This window comes from Podarcis erhardii (genome assembly GCF_964252035.2).
Source record: "Podarcis erhardii genome assembly, chromosome: 2".
Classification (NCBI taxonomy): Eukaryota; Metazoa; Chordata; class Lepidosauria; order Squamata; family Lacertidae; genus Podarcis; species Podarcis erhardii.
The window spans coordinates 7,634,904-7,650,618 of NC_138498.1; the positions used below are offsets into that span (position 1 = coordinate 7,634,904).

The window sequence follows — 15,715 nt, forward strand, 5'->3', positions numbered from 1 at the left end:
TCAGGGAATAAGAGGGAATGGCACAGAAGCTGCAGGAAAAGAAAGAAACAAAGGTTGTGAATAGGCAAACAAACACCAAAAAGGGTACAGAGAATGTGTTTTGAAGGAACCATTTAGAGTCCCTCAAAATTCCCAGCCCCCTCTCTCTAACATCAGAGTGGAGTACAAACCACAAGCTAAAAAAACATTAAAAGCAAAGAATACACACCAAACAGCTCATATATATAATAGGGGGGTGGGAGGGTGGGTGGTTTCCACATTACTCCTACTTAAAGTAGACCCACTGACATTGATGAAACCAAATTTGTCATGCCCATTAATATAATTGGGTCTTCACTGAGTAATTGTGAGCTGGTCCAGCCATATATATACATGCAATGCACACAGGATTTTAAACATGGGATATTTAGTGTGCATCATTTGGGTTGATTAAAAAAACAAAACTGTTTTGAGCCTCACAGTGGTATCCATGTCGATGATGGGTGGGTTATAAATATGCCTAATAAACGAATAAGCATGTCTGTGCATGTTCTCAAAATAAAATGTGTGAAATACCACCTCCCACACAATGGGAAATAAAGGAAGAAAATTAAATGTCCAAAGGCATTCCACAGAAACCTATTGCTTTGAGGAGAATGAGAGGAAATCACACTCATACACCCCAAAGTGTCGGGGCCTTCGCTTAAATGTTGAAAATGGCTCTGGTAATTTTATTCTCAAAATGCTTCCAATTCCAAAGGAGAATTCAGGATGACTGACTGGTTTTTTGGCTCCACCCACACACCATTAAATGAGTCCCTTATAAATGTGTGCACGGCCCTACACTTTACACCAATCCCTGCCTACAAGCAGGATAACTTTCCACCTCATCATCTCCACTGCTCCTACCTCCTCTCTGATCTCACAATGGCGGCGGCTGCTCCACCACGAAGGCAACAGGAACTGTTCACACTCAGGTTTACCCAGGCTCTTGCCTGTGAATTTGTCGCCACTGTGATCTTCATTTTCATTGTCCTGGGCTCAGCCTTCAAGTGGCCCTTACAGCTGCCCAGTGTCCTCCAGATCTCCATGGCCTTTGGCCTAACCATTGGCACCTTGGTTCAAGCGTTCGGTCATGTCAGCGGCACGCACGTCAACCCAGCAGTGACCATCGCCTACTTTGTAGGGAACCAGATCTCTATCGTCCGCTCGGTGCTCTATGTGGTGTTACAGCTGTTGGGAGCCGTCACTGGTGCAGGAATCATCTACTCCGTGACACCCAAAGACGTCCGCCATACATTAGCCCTCAATGACGTAAGTCCTTCCATTGCCAAAGAAATGATTGATCAACAGAATCTTGCACAAGTATAATATTTTTTATTTATTTAGAATGTTACCAGTTATGATATTGGAGACAGAGATAAAGGGATGGCAAAGTATGATTAATAAATTTTGTAATGGGGATAAGAAACCTAGAATTAATAAAATAAGATGGTATAAACCCCTGAAAACAAGTGGCCTGGGTCTCCCCAACATCAAGTTATATTATATAGCAAATCAGTTAAGATATATTGTAGACGGGACAAGGAGAGATAGAATGGTTCTAGAATGGTACACAGGAAATGAGGGAGACGTTTGTGAATATATATTTTCATCAAACCAAACAGGCAATGGTGGCAGAATATTGAAAATCCCTTATTAAGAAACATCATTGAGATATTGGTGAAATATAAAGAATTGATACCTGAAAATTCCCCACTAACACTGGTGATGATGCTATAAGACTTCCCAGTAAATTTTAAAAAGGAAATTGAAAAAGTAAGCGAAAGAGAAGAAAATACTTAAAATAAAGGAATAGGTGGAGAAAATGAGAAGCAAAGAACAAATAAGAGAAGCTCTAACAGGAAGTAAAATAACTTGGTTTAACTGGAGCAATGGACAAAGAAGTGGTTAAGGGAAAACAAGAAATGCAAAGAATATATAAAATTTGAAAAAAAATGATTATAAAAAGGGGAGATAAAGAAGAAAATATAGTTATTAAAGGGGAAGCTAGTGAAATTTATAAAATATTAGTAAAAATGAAGGATCAACAAGATCAATTAAAAGAGGTGTGGGGAAAGGAGACAACAGGGCAGATAAATAGTCAAAGCTGGGGGGAAATATGGGAGAATGCACTTTGAAAATGTTGTCTATAAGATAAAAGAAAATTACTATAGGTTAGTATGGAGATGGTATTTAACACCAATATGATTAAATCAAATAAACAAGGAATATTCAATGTTATGTTGGAGGGGATGCCAGGAAACTGGGACTTATGTTCACATGTGGTAGGGGTGTAAATATGTACAATTTTTTTTGGCAAAGGGTGTTTAAGGAGATAACAGAAATCACTGGGTTAAACTGACTGAAAGTCCAGAGGTAGCATTGTTATCAATTTACTATGGGGTGGAAGGTTTGCAGGATATGAAGGACTTGCTCACAAATTTATTGACAGCTGCATGAGTTATTATAGCTAGGAAGTGGAAGGGACAAAGTGAATATAAAATGGAAGAATGATATAAAGAGGGGCGGTATATAGCTATTAATGATAAATTAACATGTGCTATTAAGGTAAGACAGGGAATATGCCGGGGTTATTATTTTTAGGAAATCTGGAAGGTATTTGTAGAATTTGTACTGTTAAAAAGGAAAGGGGTCAAACCATCACGAGAGATGTTGAAGTTTTGGGAGGTTGGATAGTTACAATGGAATGGTTTTGGAGGTGGGGTGCATATTTTTACTTATTTATTATTTTTACCTTGTCAAAAAGAAGAATCTTGCACAAGTGACTCCCAGCCTTCCAAATTAGACAGATGAAGGAATGTGAACAAAACCAGCAATTCTATATGGGTTGATTCTAGCTAATGTGCATTCCTGGATTACAATATGGAACACTGGCTGCATCAACATTGCACAACAGATTGACACAAGATCTTCCACTTGTCTCGTGCCTAGAAAGCACGTGTCCAAGCGGTTTTCCCTTTGCCCCACTCCTTCTCAGGAAAACCCATTTTTAAGCTCTAAATCACAGCAAATGTCAATCCGGAGAAAACTCAAGTTGTGGTTTGTTCCAATTGAGTGCTGAACAGTGATTTTCCCCAAGGGAAAGCAGTTGAACAAGAGGAATAGGCTGCTAACTGACAATATGGTTTTTCTTTAGGTTGGTCACTTTGGGATCCAGTTTTCCCAAATGATTTTTTATTTTTATTTTTGGTCCCATGTGGAGAAAAGTTGATGTGTGTGTGTGTGGTGTTGCAATGGAAAAGGAGGAACATCTGGGTGAAAAGCAGACCAGCAACATCTCTATCTGCATTCGCCTGTGATCCTGTATCCTTGGGAGAGTCACCTGGGCAAAACAGGTTTCTAATCTAGCTTTCCAGCTCCCACAGTAAAACTGAGAAAATTGGCAAAAGAAGGCATTGTACAGGGGAAAGTTATTCATTGGAGAAAGGAAGATTTAGCAGTTAAGGCAGAATTGCTCAGAAGACCTGTCTGACTGTTGTTGGCAGAAGAGAAGGGAACCCTTACAGAGATATCATATTTACTGTCGGTTTACTCAGAAGTAAATCCCTCTGTGTGTTCAATGGGATCTACTCCCAGCTCAGGATAGGACTGCATCCTAAATGTGCAGTCATATATGTGCTTATTCACAAGTAAGTCACACTGAACTCAATTGGGCTTACTCCTGGTAAGTGTGCTTAGGATTGCAGCAATAGACACCCATTAGAGCAGCCTTCCCCAACTTGGAACCCTCCAGATATTGGACTACAGCTCCCATCATCCCTTTCCATTAACAATGCTGCTTGGGGCTGATGGGAGTTGGAGTTGAACAACATTTGTAGGGCACCAGGTTGGGGAATATTGTATTAGAGGGAGCCAGCCTAGAGCTACAGAGATGCTCCATGTTAGAACTTTTTCTATTCTCTTCACATTCATCTCTTCCATTTTGCCAGCTCACCTATGGCACAAACCCTGGTGAGGCCCTGGTGGTGGAAATCATCCTAACCTTCTCGGTTGTCATGTGCATCTTCTCTGCCACTGATAGACGCAGGACGGAGAGCAGGGGCAATGCAGCATTGTCTATTGGACTGGCAGTCACCATGGCTCACCTCATCGGGGTAAGCGCCTGAGTTATCATTTCCCCCTAGTTTCGGAAACAGATGAGTTGACGTGTTTCTAGAAGGCAGGGTAGGAAAAGTTACTTCGGCTAGAGTTAAAAATATTTAGAAATGGTTATGCGCTGGTGTGTGCGTGCGTGTGTGCACTATTTATTTATTTATTTTTTTAAAAGAAATTAAAGATTTGGAGTGGGGGCCCTGAGGGAATTCCAGTGTTTACTTGACCAGGAGATGCCAAAATGAAAATGGGGGAGTCCTCCCTCCAGTGAATAAAAATCTGCGGAAGAAAAAAAAACCCAACAACAGTAAAACCAGTGCAGTTACTCAGGGATGGGAGACAGGGGCAGAGGAAGGGGGGCGGTTAGGGTGGGCCACCCCAGGTGTCACCACTGAGGGGGGGTGACAAAATGGCGGGCGGCACTCACCTCAGGGCCTGCAGCATACCCAAGCCACAAATCTCTCCTGGGAGTGACGCGGTGGCTTGGGTGCCCACAGGCTCCATGCTGCCCCAAACAGTCTGCCCACTGCCTCCCCCTCAGCTGTAGGGTGGCTGAGTGGGAGGAGTCAGGCTCCTTGGAGGCCCTGTGGAGCATCCTGACGCAGTTTGCCCCTGCTGGCGCCGCCCCTGGGCGCAGGGCACACATGCCACCCCAGGCACCGGATTGGCTTGTTCCGCCGCTGAATGCACTGCTTCTCTGCTTAATCAACACCTGAGGTGGAAGAGCAACAGTGAGCATGCTCTCCTCTGGGCACCATCCATCTTGCTCTACACAAGTGGCAGGGATAATGGATGAATCAGGGAACCTCCACTACTCACACAGCCTTCCTGTGTCATGTAGAAAAATCAGGGCTCTACATTGGGTGAGTAACTTACACAAGCAGAAGTGGCTCCCCACTGCAGAAATTAATCCATGGGTAGGCAAACTAAGGCCCGGGGGCCAGATCCAGCCCAATCGCCTTCTCAATCCGGCCCACGGATGTTCCAGGAATCAGTGTGTTTTTACATGAGTAGAATGTTTCCTTTTATTTAAAATGCATCTCTGTGTTATTTGCGGAACATAGGAATTCGTCTGTTTGTTTTTTTTCAAAATATAGTCTGGCCCCCCACAAGGTCTGAGGGACAGTGGACTGGCCCCTTGATGAAAAAGTTTGCTGACCCCTAATCCCATCAGTTCATGGAGAAGGGAATGAGGGAGAGATGGGAGAGAATTTCAATTCAGTTCACATGGAAAAGCTAGCCTACCCAATCTGCACTTCCCAAAACAATAAGCAAACTGACACACAGCCATCCTTTGAAATTCGAACTTCTCCAAATCTTGAAATTTTACATGTTATTCTTCCCATTTTGATTGTGAAATTTGGACGTCAGAGTGTTTTAGATTTCTTAGCATCTCTTGGGTTTTTTTTATTTTGGCACACGTCAAAAATGAAACTTCATGAGATACAGCAAAATATTAAGTGCTGTTCCACATCAACTACAAAATACAGTCAAATGTTATATGCTAGGAGTCAAATATTATCCATGTTAAATAACCTTGCATGTCAGTTTTGGACTTGCAAGTCCAAAATTCAGTTTCATGTTAACAGATTTTAAAAAATGCTTTTGTAGTGCTGTGTACCACCCTAATATTTTGTGAGAGGGTGGTATTAAAATAATAAAAGAAAATGCTGTCAAACATCAAAGTTAAAAATAAAATACTGAAAATTCAGATGAAGTGAATATTCAGCGTCAAGAATGACAGTAGAATTGGGAGAAACACAGGTTGCTTTCAGTTCTACAGAGAATAACAAAGAATGTTATCCATATGGTAAACATTGTTTTCTCTTTTGTTTGATTTCAATGGTGTATCTCTGCATTCATTTGAAAGCTTTCCGCATCATCTGCACATAGAGACCCCCTTGGTATTTTTGGTATTTTGGTTCTGATTCTTAGTTATACTTTAGATTTTGTAATGTTTCTTTTCTGTCTTGATAAATTTTTGATTCGTTATGTATGTTACGTAACTTAAGATAATAATAGAAAAGATTTTTTAAAAAAATCATGCAAAAAGGTTAATTGAGGAGAGTTCATAGATGGCATTGTATGGGAGAGCCTGGAGACTGGATACCCAGATAAAGTCACCTTGATGGGAGGAAAAAGCTCAGTTGGTAGAGGATGAGACTCTTAATCTGAGGGTTGTGGGTTCAAGCTCCATGAAAGATCCCCAAATTTCAGGGGGTAGGATTAGATGATCCTTGTGGTCCCTCTACAATTCTGTGATGGACCGCTTGATGAAGGGATCCTAATTTCTAGAGGGGAAAGAATATATGAAGAAATTGAGAAGAACGGCAAATCTAAACCCATGTCTTTTCTGCCTTTTACAGATTTATTATACTGGCTGCTCCCTAAATCCAGCTAGATCCTTTGGACCTGCTGTCATAATGGGAAAATTCAGTGGGGCTCACTGGGTAAGTTTTGTATGATGCACTATCGATTAGCCAGACTAGACTGCATAATTGATCCTAGAATTTTGGGTTGGCAAGCAGGGTGGCCACATAACGTATCACCTGAAAAGAGGAAATTCGTCACCAAAACCCCAAAGAGAACACAGGTTTCTTTTAAATTGTTATTTAAACAGAAATACAGTAAATCTAACGGTTGTGGGGAAGACTGTGACTAGGTAACCTGGACAGAAGAGCACTCACTACCATTTGATAAAGACTCTTGACCAGCTTTGGTGCAGATTCGACTTCCTAGCCCTATCAATCCAGTGACACAGTTGTTAGAGGATTGTACTGGGACCTGGGAGAGCAAATCCCCACTCAGCCATGAAGATCACTAGATGACCTTGGGTCAACCACCAACGAACCTGCCTCAGAAGTTTGTTGTGAGGTAATAAAGAGAGGGGGAGAAGCATTCAAGCCACTTTATAACAAATAAAGACATAACAAATAAATAAATAAAAGTGCATAGAACTGAAATCATGGTTAGAAGACCAGCCACAGTTTTCAGGATATGACTCTTATGGTTGCTTTCAAAGCTTAAACATCTCCTTGTTTCCACAGGTCTTCTGGTTAGGACCCATTTTTGGTGCCAGCGTGGCCTCTGTAGTTTACAACTACCTTCTGTACCCTCAGAAACTGAGCATAGCTGAGAGGCTGGCTATTGTTCAAGGGTTCATTCTTCCAGAAGATGAAGGGAGAAGCACACCTGGAACTAACTCTGAAAGACTCCGGACCTGAGCATGTGGTGGGTTACTTATCATGCTCACATGATTCCAATGACAGCCACACAATTTGCTACAATGCTGTAGAACACTGAGAAGTAACATCCAGCTATTGCAAACGAAACAGAGTGAGTCATTTGAGTTTAAACAGTAACCAACTGACACGGTTCTCCACATGCCACACTCACCAACAAACCAATAAGTGTCTGGCAAACATTGTTATGCACTGGGTGTGATGTTTGTGCATGGAAGTATGAATCTTGGCGCTGCCTCTAGCCAAAATTCAGGTTTGCCCAGTGCAATGGTTTTATAATTGCTATTCCAGGAGGGGCAGGATGCTTAATCTCCTTGGCCCATCAGCCAGAGTTTACTAAGACTTCCCCCGTCAAGCAAGGTGTCTGAGTCATGGATGGCTATACACCCCCCCCCCCCATCTAGTTCTGCCAGCTGCCTTTGACTACCACTACCATTGCTGAGCATTGTCTGAGAAAGGAGAAGCAATTGGCTGTTGCCAGAAGAGCCAAGTGTGGAAAGCTGCATAAATTCATGATAGCACACTTTCCTTTCCTTGACTTCTACCCATTTCCACATTTCAAAAGCCACTCACCAGGTGGGAGCTTCTTGGCAGGTTGGTCACTGTTGCTTACTGAGAGGAAGGGGCAAGGCAGTAGGGAGGTTGGCACGCTGCAAACACACAGCTAGCAGTGCTGGATTGTCTCTGCTGGTGTGTTTTCACCATGCTGACCTCCACCTCACTTCCTGTAAACAACAGTTCCCCACCTGCTGGGAAGCGAGTGTAGCAACTCTGCCCACGAGCCGATGAACTGTTTCTGCCTCAATCCAAGTTTCCCTCTGCCCATTTTATTATTATGAAAGAGAACTCATTTGTTGGAGCAAGATGCCATTTTCATTTATGGGTGGCTGGGCTGCTGACAACAGATCCACATGTCATTATTTATTTGGTCCCACCTTGCAAACATTTGTCAGCAGGGGAGCTGTGTTTTTTCGCCCCTGTTGTGTTGACTGTAGTTCTATAACGTGAAAGGATTGTTGCGGGTGGTTTGCCAACTGTCATTTCTGTAACATTTCTGTAACATTATGAGTTGTTCATTGTCAGTAAATAAGAATTTGGGGAAATAATATATAAAATGTATCAAGAGCAAGAACTTTGGCGCATTGTGAAGTAAGCATGTAGCGCAATAGTTGGGAGGTTCCTGCAAAGCAGTTTGCTTTCCTGGCTGAGATGGTAACCTCAATGTCCCAACTTCACTATGGCCAGAGGATGTCCATGTGCCACTTTGCTCCTCCACCCATTGAGGTGGCACAGGCACAATCTGGTTCAGGAGAGACAAAACAAAGTACTTATTCATGGAGTGCATAATTAACTTAATTGAATTTGGTCATAATCATTACCCTACATGGTGGTGTTTTGGTTTTTTTAAGCACTAGACAAATTAATAGAGGTTAGTCCTGTCATCAGCTACTAGCCAAGACAACAACATTAAATCTCAATGTATAGAGGCAATATGTCTCTGAATTAAGGTTACCAGACGTCCCCGTTTCCCGGAGACAGTCCCTGGATTTACAAATCAGTCCCCATACAAAACCCATTGAAGTTGAAAAGTGTCCCCAGATTCATTGAAAAAAATCTGGTAACCTTACTCTGAATACAGTATGCATTAGGAACAGGAGGACAGTATGGACTGTGTCCTTTAAAAAACCCTCAGATGACAGTAGGATATCAAGGCAAAAGTTTGCAAAGCATGGACAGTTTATGGGGAGCTGCCGAACCTTTCACAATATTTCAGCACAACACTCTTCGGAAACTCCATGAATATTCTGTGAACACTACTCAAAATCATTGATGGGGACAAAGTTGAACCAAAGTATTTAATCAAAGTGATTAAAAATGGATTTGGCCCTAAATATGTCAGAATATTAGGAATAATTTATGATATTGCATCTGGTAGAATTCGGATAAATAATACAGATTCACAAAAATGTCAGCTTAGCCACAGGACAAAACAAGATTGCCCATTATCAACTTTACCATTTGCTTTTATTTTAGAAGCTCTGGCAATGATATATGCCAACTTCTGACAGGAAATGGTGAGAATACATTCTGGGACTTTATGCTGATGGTATTGTTTTATGTACATCAGACCCAGTTTATGCAGGGAAGTTATTTTGTATAGAATTGAAGACCTTTTTCAATATCTCTGGACTTAAGTTAATTTTTCAAAAATCAGAAATAACGTTCTTTCATACTCCCCCGAAACTTTAGGAAACTTTAGCCAAAATATTGCAAATCCCAAAAGCTAGAAAAAGCTTCATATACTTAGGTATTCAGGTTACCAATAATTTAAACAAAATATATCAGATAAATAATAGCAAAGTAAATAAAACAATAAAAATGGACATATGATGCTGGAACAAAATACAATTTTCTATCATAAACCAACTGGCTGCAACTAAAATAATGCTTGTTCCAAAATTATTACTTTTATTTCAAATGTTACCATTTTGGATCCCATCAGCCCATATGCCCAAATGCTAAAGAAAACTCAACAAATTCATATTTCAAGCAGCCAAACCACACATTTAAAAATATTTGCTGTTGGAGGATGAGGACTCCAAAGCTAAATAGCTATTACAATGCATATCAACTCAGCACCATTGATAGACCTAATGTCTGGCAATAAGGGAAATCAATGGAGCGCCTTAGAGAACTTGGAAATAGATGGCGTCCCTATGAAAGTAATATTTTCAAAAATAAATTAATTCCACTCTTTGATTCCACTCTTTTGATTACAAGGCAGACAGTCCCCATGACTCCAGGACTGGCTCCAAATTTTAGAGTTAGGTCACCAAGCAGCTGCATGTGGAGGAGCGGTGAAGCGAACCCAGTTCACCAGATTACGAGTCCACTGCTCTTAACCACTACACCACACTGGCATGACATCACATGCACTACGTCCAGGTGTGTGCGTGTGACATCGCACATCCACGTTGCAGCGGTGGGCCATTTGACAGCATCCAGATCAAAGACGACAATCCAGCCAGGCATTTACAATATAGAAGAGGCCATGAAATAAGTACAGAGCCAACCTCTTTCCTCTAAGTGTGCTCATCGAAAGATAATGATGAGATCGCTGCTCCCTCAACATCAGCCACCGCCCACACATGGTACTTCTATGCTCCCTAAACCCCAGCAGCACTTTACCGTTGCCAATCATTTCAAAACCATGACTCAGTCTCTTTTATGGAGCACAAACTTATTAGAAGGCAGTGCATGTATCATGGTAAGTGGTGCAGTTTTAGCTCGAGGCATTTGCTAAGCCTTCCATATTATTCCGTACTGTTCCAATCAAATGACTAGATTCCGGTTGCAGTCCTAAACTCAATTACCCCAGAGTAAGTCCCATTGTACCGAATGGAATTTATTTCTGGTAAATCACCATAGGGGATTCACACATTACATCCAACACGTGTACCATCTGTGTACCTGTGTACACTAACAGTGGAGCCATACAGTTATGTAGGCATAGGCAAACTCCTGCCCTCCAGATGTTTGGGACTACAATTCCCATCATCCCTAGCTAACAGGACCAGTGGTCAGGGATGATGGGAATTGTAGTCCCAAACATCTGGAGGGCAGGAGTTTGCCTATGCCTGCACTTATGTAAGTAATTCACGGGGAATGATCCATGAGTGTACAATCTGCATAGACAATAGCTGAGATGTACAAATGACAGTTCTTTCGCATAAACACTTTTAGAGTCAAGTCGCACCTATAGTCAGTGTAATAGTCACTTACTTATACTGTATGCTATTATACCCTCCTCATTTGGCCAATACGTCCATTTCGGAAGGAAGCCTTCTTGGACCTGCTTGTTAACTATGATGCCACCCTCTTGGCCATGCTGGTACAGTGGTACCTCAGGTTACAGATGCTTCAGGTTACCGACGCTTCAGGTTACAGACTCCGCTAACCCAAAAATAGTACTTCGGGTTAAGAACTTTGCTTCAGGATGAGAACAGAAATCGCGCGGCAGCAGGGCAGCAGCTGGAGGCCCCATTAGCTAAAGTGGTACCTCAGATTAAGAACAGTTTCAGGTTAAGAACTGACCTCCAGAACGAATTAAGTTCTTAACCCAAGGTACCACTGTCTATTTCCTGAGCTGTAGGTTACATTGAAACTGAGCTTCTATTATTGTGGCTTTGGACAACTCTCAAACATACTGGAGAGATTAGATTCTCTCCATTTTCCTGCCCAACCTTCTTTAGCCAGTCCACTCATTTTAGGGGAGTTTCCTCTTATGAAATCAAATGTGCAACACATTGGGGGGGTAGGAAATAATGCAAATATATTTCACACCTAGCAACCAATGCACCCCTTTGGTTTCAGATAGTACATGGGTAGACTAGTCTGGGGCACAAATTTTCATGGCCCTTTGACGGCTATTGTGGCTCATTTACCAGCAGTAATGTATTTAGTGTTAACTCTGGAAGTGTATACTCAATTCTGACCAAAGTAGGCCTCGTGACATATATTTTGCTCTTTAATTAACTAGGTGGTTTGAGTATCCCGGTGCAATTTAATTAACTAGGTGGTTTTCCTTTCTGCTCTTCTCCTAGCCTGCGGGTACATGTGAGTCATCTGCCAGCAAGACTAGTTCTAATTTGACTTCTCCCACAGTGTGGCCAGGCTTCAAAGGAATAATGTGAGCAGGAAAGAGCTGGATGTGTACAACCTAAAAGCGCTGCACGCAATTTGAAGGGATGCTTTCGGTTGTCTCTGGCTTTCTGCTTGGGGACCGGACTGAGGATCTGCAGGCTACAGAGATGTTTCATTAAAGCCTTAGTAAAAGCTTTGATTCCTTTAATAAGGTGTGTGGAAGAGGAAACGTAACAATGCATTTCATGCCATCAGGCATTCCCTCCTATGCCACAAAACAGTTATGTAATCCCATCCCCTTCACTTTTTAAATATATTTATAATTCCCTCCCCCTGCCCCAGAAGGCTCAGAAAACTCACGCAGCTTACCTGGGTCTCTGCAGTCTCTCTCCTGTCAAGGCGGCCTCCTAGCCAGGCAGGAACTAGTTTTAGCAATGCAACAGCATCACTTGCCCTCGGAGCATTATCTGAGTGCTGATGAGGAAATTTCTTAATCTTCTACAGAATTATTAAAGGCACAGGCTCACCATCCCTGGGCCAAAGGGTAGAGAGATCTGGGAGACATCTCTTCCCTAGATTCTTTGAGCTACCTATGTTCTCTTGTTTCCAGCTCCTTCCCTGAAAAAATGGGGAACAGAGTAACTGATGTAAACCAAGGGTAGGCAAGCTAAGGCCCAGGGGCAGGATCCAGCCCAATCGCCTTCTCAATCCGGCCCATGGATGGTCCAGGAATCAGTGTGTTTTTACATGAGTAGAATGTGTCCTTTTGTTTAAAATGCATCTCTGGGTTATTTGTGGGGCATAGGAATTCGTTCATATATATTTTTCAAAATATAGTCTGGCTCACCACATGGTCTGAGGGATGGTGGACCATCCCATGGCCGAAAAAGGTTTCTGACCCCTGATGTAAACCATTATAAAGATGATAATGACATTTGCAAATTAAAAGTGTTTTAGATATATAAGACACTTGGGCTGATTAAAGAAATCTCAGTTTATTAACCATACAAGTTTTTGGTCAACTAGTCAATTAATTCATCATGCAAATCTGCATAAATTTACATATTAGTGAACCCACATAGAAGAACAAGAAGAGCAGCAGACTTTACTTGTTTTTGGATCAAAAGCGAGGAATCTTTTTAAGACCAAGGGCCACATTTCCTCATGGGACCCCTTCCAGGCCAGTAGTGGGTGTGGCCAGAAGCAAAAGTGGGTGGGTCAATGGATATGACTGTTTCCTTCACACAGTAAACTAAACTATGACCATGTAGAAACATAGGTTTCTATGCTCTCCACTCTACATACGTACTCACATATCTTCCACCAAGCCATGCTAAAGGTCTAATAAGAATTCATACAGGATTTATACAGTCCAGCCAGGCAAAAGCACTCACAGTGGGCATGGGCCATGTCTGGTTTGTCTTCTGAGCGCCAAACAGAAAGGCTGGGAGGGCAAAATCTATGGTAGCTCCCAGTCCTGGAGTTCCCCAAACACACAACATCTTAGAAGCACACAACATCTTAGAAGAAGTCTTCCATTATGTGTGCCAGAGAAATGGAAATACATTTTTCTTAGGGTGGCAACCTACCATTTAGGTAAGTTCCTGTATTAAAATAAGAAACCATTGTCTTAACCTCTGTTTCTGATTAACCAAGGACACCTGTTTAGTCAATCAGAAGTATTTTAATCCATTATCTTGTCTGATTAATCAGTTATAGTTTGAAGCCACAAACAGATGGACAGATACAGAAAGAAGTATGTAAGGCCTATGGCTGTGGAGAAAGACAGTCTATATTATACACACACATGGAAAATGCCTGTTATATGGGACAGACTGGAGGGGTATGGATCTCTGTATCTTCTGAGCTCACCGCTGCATTGCACTGTTCTGTATCAGGGATTCTTAACACTCCTTTTCACAAAATCCAGATGTGTGCCATTTTCTGTGCCACACACATTCATGCAGGGAACATCATTGTTATAATTTTTTCGGACACAAACAAGGTACATGGGTGATTTAGTGTTGTAGAAGACAACTGGGATGTACTGAGCACACTGTGAGCTGTTAAACTGTGAGGTGTCAAGGAGCAATTTTGTGGGACTGAATTCTGTCCAGCAGGATCTGAGCTCAAGAGTACTCTCTCATATTCAGAAGCATACCGGCCATAATATGGGGAGAATATTCAACTCTAATGATTGAAGGTTGAGCATGGACTCAGCTGGAAAGACTGGCTTACTATAGCAACAGCAGAGAGGTGTCTTGCAACATCTTGGCCTGATGTCAAATGTAATAATGCTGTTGACATGTCTTTTCAGCCCAAATAGAGTTATGCACCTGCTCTGGGCTATCTGTATTAATTAAAATCCCTGGAAAGGACACATAAATCAAAAGCAATTGAATTGAATCATATATGGTACATCATCATTCACTGTGGGTTCAGGCACAGTTGAGCCATGTGTGGTGGGACTAAGGCATGGTGAAATTGCAATGAACACAATTACAATACAACCCCCATTGTTCAGCCCAGACACCGAGGGCCTTCTGGCGGTTCCCTCCCTGCAAGAAGTGAGGTTACAGGGAACAAGGCAGAGGGCCTTCTTGGTGGTGGCGCCCGCCTTGTGGAACACCCTCCCATCAGATGTCAAGGATATAAACAACTATCTGACTTTTAGAAGACATCTGAAGGCAGCCCTGTTTGGGAAAGTTTTTAATGTTTGAAGTTTTATTTTGTTTTTAGTCCTCTGTTGGGAGCTGCCCAGAGTGGCTGGGGAAACCCAGCCAGATGTGTGGGGTATAAATAATAAATTATTATTATTATTATTATTATTATTATTATTATTATTATTTACAGATTTCAGCAGGTTTTGGCACAGGAATTGGGTGTATATCCAGTATCAACCAACCCACTGCTGGTTGATTATCTGGCAGATTAATCAAGGTTAAAAACCACCCTATGGCGTTCATCAAATTGGGGCAACTCCCCAAGATCACCATTTTGTGAGTGCTTTAGCCCATAAGCCCCTGTCTGGGCATCTGGACAGAAGCTCCTCCCCCTGAATCCCCTTAACAGGATATCTTGATTCCTTGGTACAGCGCCCCATTATCAAATATGATTCCAGGGTGCTAAATCACCCAGCCTCCCAGTTGCAAAATCATGTGCTGCATTGCCCTGTGAAGTTTCTTCCATACATGGTTGACTTGTACTAGTTCCGTGGCTCCCCATTCCAGACATTCTGACCGCACCATTGTCACTAGTGAGTGTGTTACGTGCAGTGCCTAAAGGTCCACTGCTGCTGCAATGGTGAGGTCAATGCCTTTCCGGCACTCCTGACTGAACGATCTGAGCATCCAGCAGGCCCACCACTGTGATGTGAGATGTCAGAAAAAGGCATCAAGCTGTCCCACATCATACCACTCCAGCCAAGCCATGTTAAATGTCCAAACCAGCGTGTTGGCCCCACCATGTCAATTTACAACATAGCAGTGCCCAATGCCCAATGCTGTGGCCTCAGATCCACACTCCCTTGTGTGCCGCACCAGAAACAAGGCCATCAACAGGAAGGATTAAGCATTGAGGCTATTTCAGGTCTAATCTAACTCTTGTAGGTGGAGGAACGCCAACAGCCTCCATCTGAAAGTTGTGGTGGCTGCCCCACTGTGGAACAAATCCATGGGGTTATCACTGCAAGTGAG

General features: G+C 42.3%; 1 protein-coding gene and 1 long non-coding RNA gene across 2 annotated transcripts in view; one reads left to right on the plus strand and one right to left on the minus strand.

The window, feature by feature from the left end:
• The window catches only part of LOC309332517, a 33,148-nt gene extending 20,705 nt beyond the window's left edge, over positions 1-12,443 (minus strand). Inside the window, exon 1 of the long non-coding RNA XR_014152099.1 lies at positions 12,390-12,443. This is a non-coding gene — a long non-coding RNA (uncharacterized lncRNA). The remainder of the gene's footprint in view (positions 1-12,389) is intronic.
• Positions 866-7,466, plus strand: LOC309336140 (aquaporin-5-like). The gene is made up of 4 exons (XM_081851615.1): positions 866-1,293; positions 3,972-4,136; positions 6,501-6,584; positions 7,182-7,466. The coding sequence occupies exons 1-4, from the start codon at positions 907-909 to the stop codon at positions 7,356-7,358; spliced, it is 813 nt and encodes a 270-aa protein (XP_081707741.1). The 5' UTR covers positions 866-906; the 3' UTR covers positions 7,359-7,466.
• Positions 12,444-15,715: the final 3,272 nt, after the last annotated feature.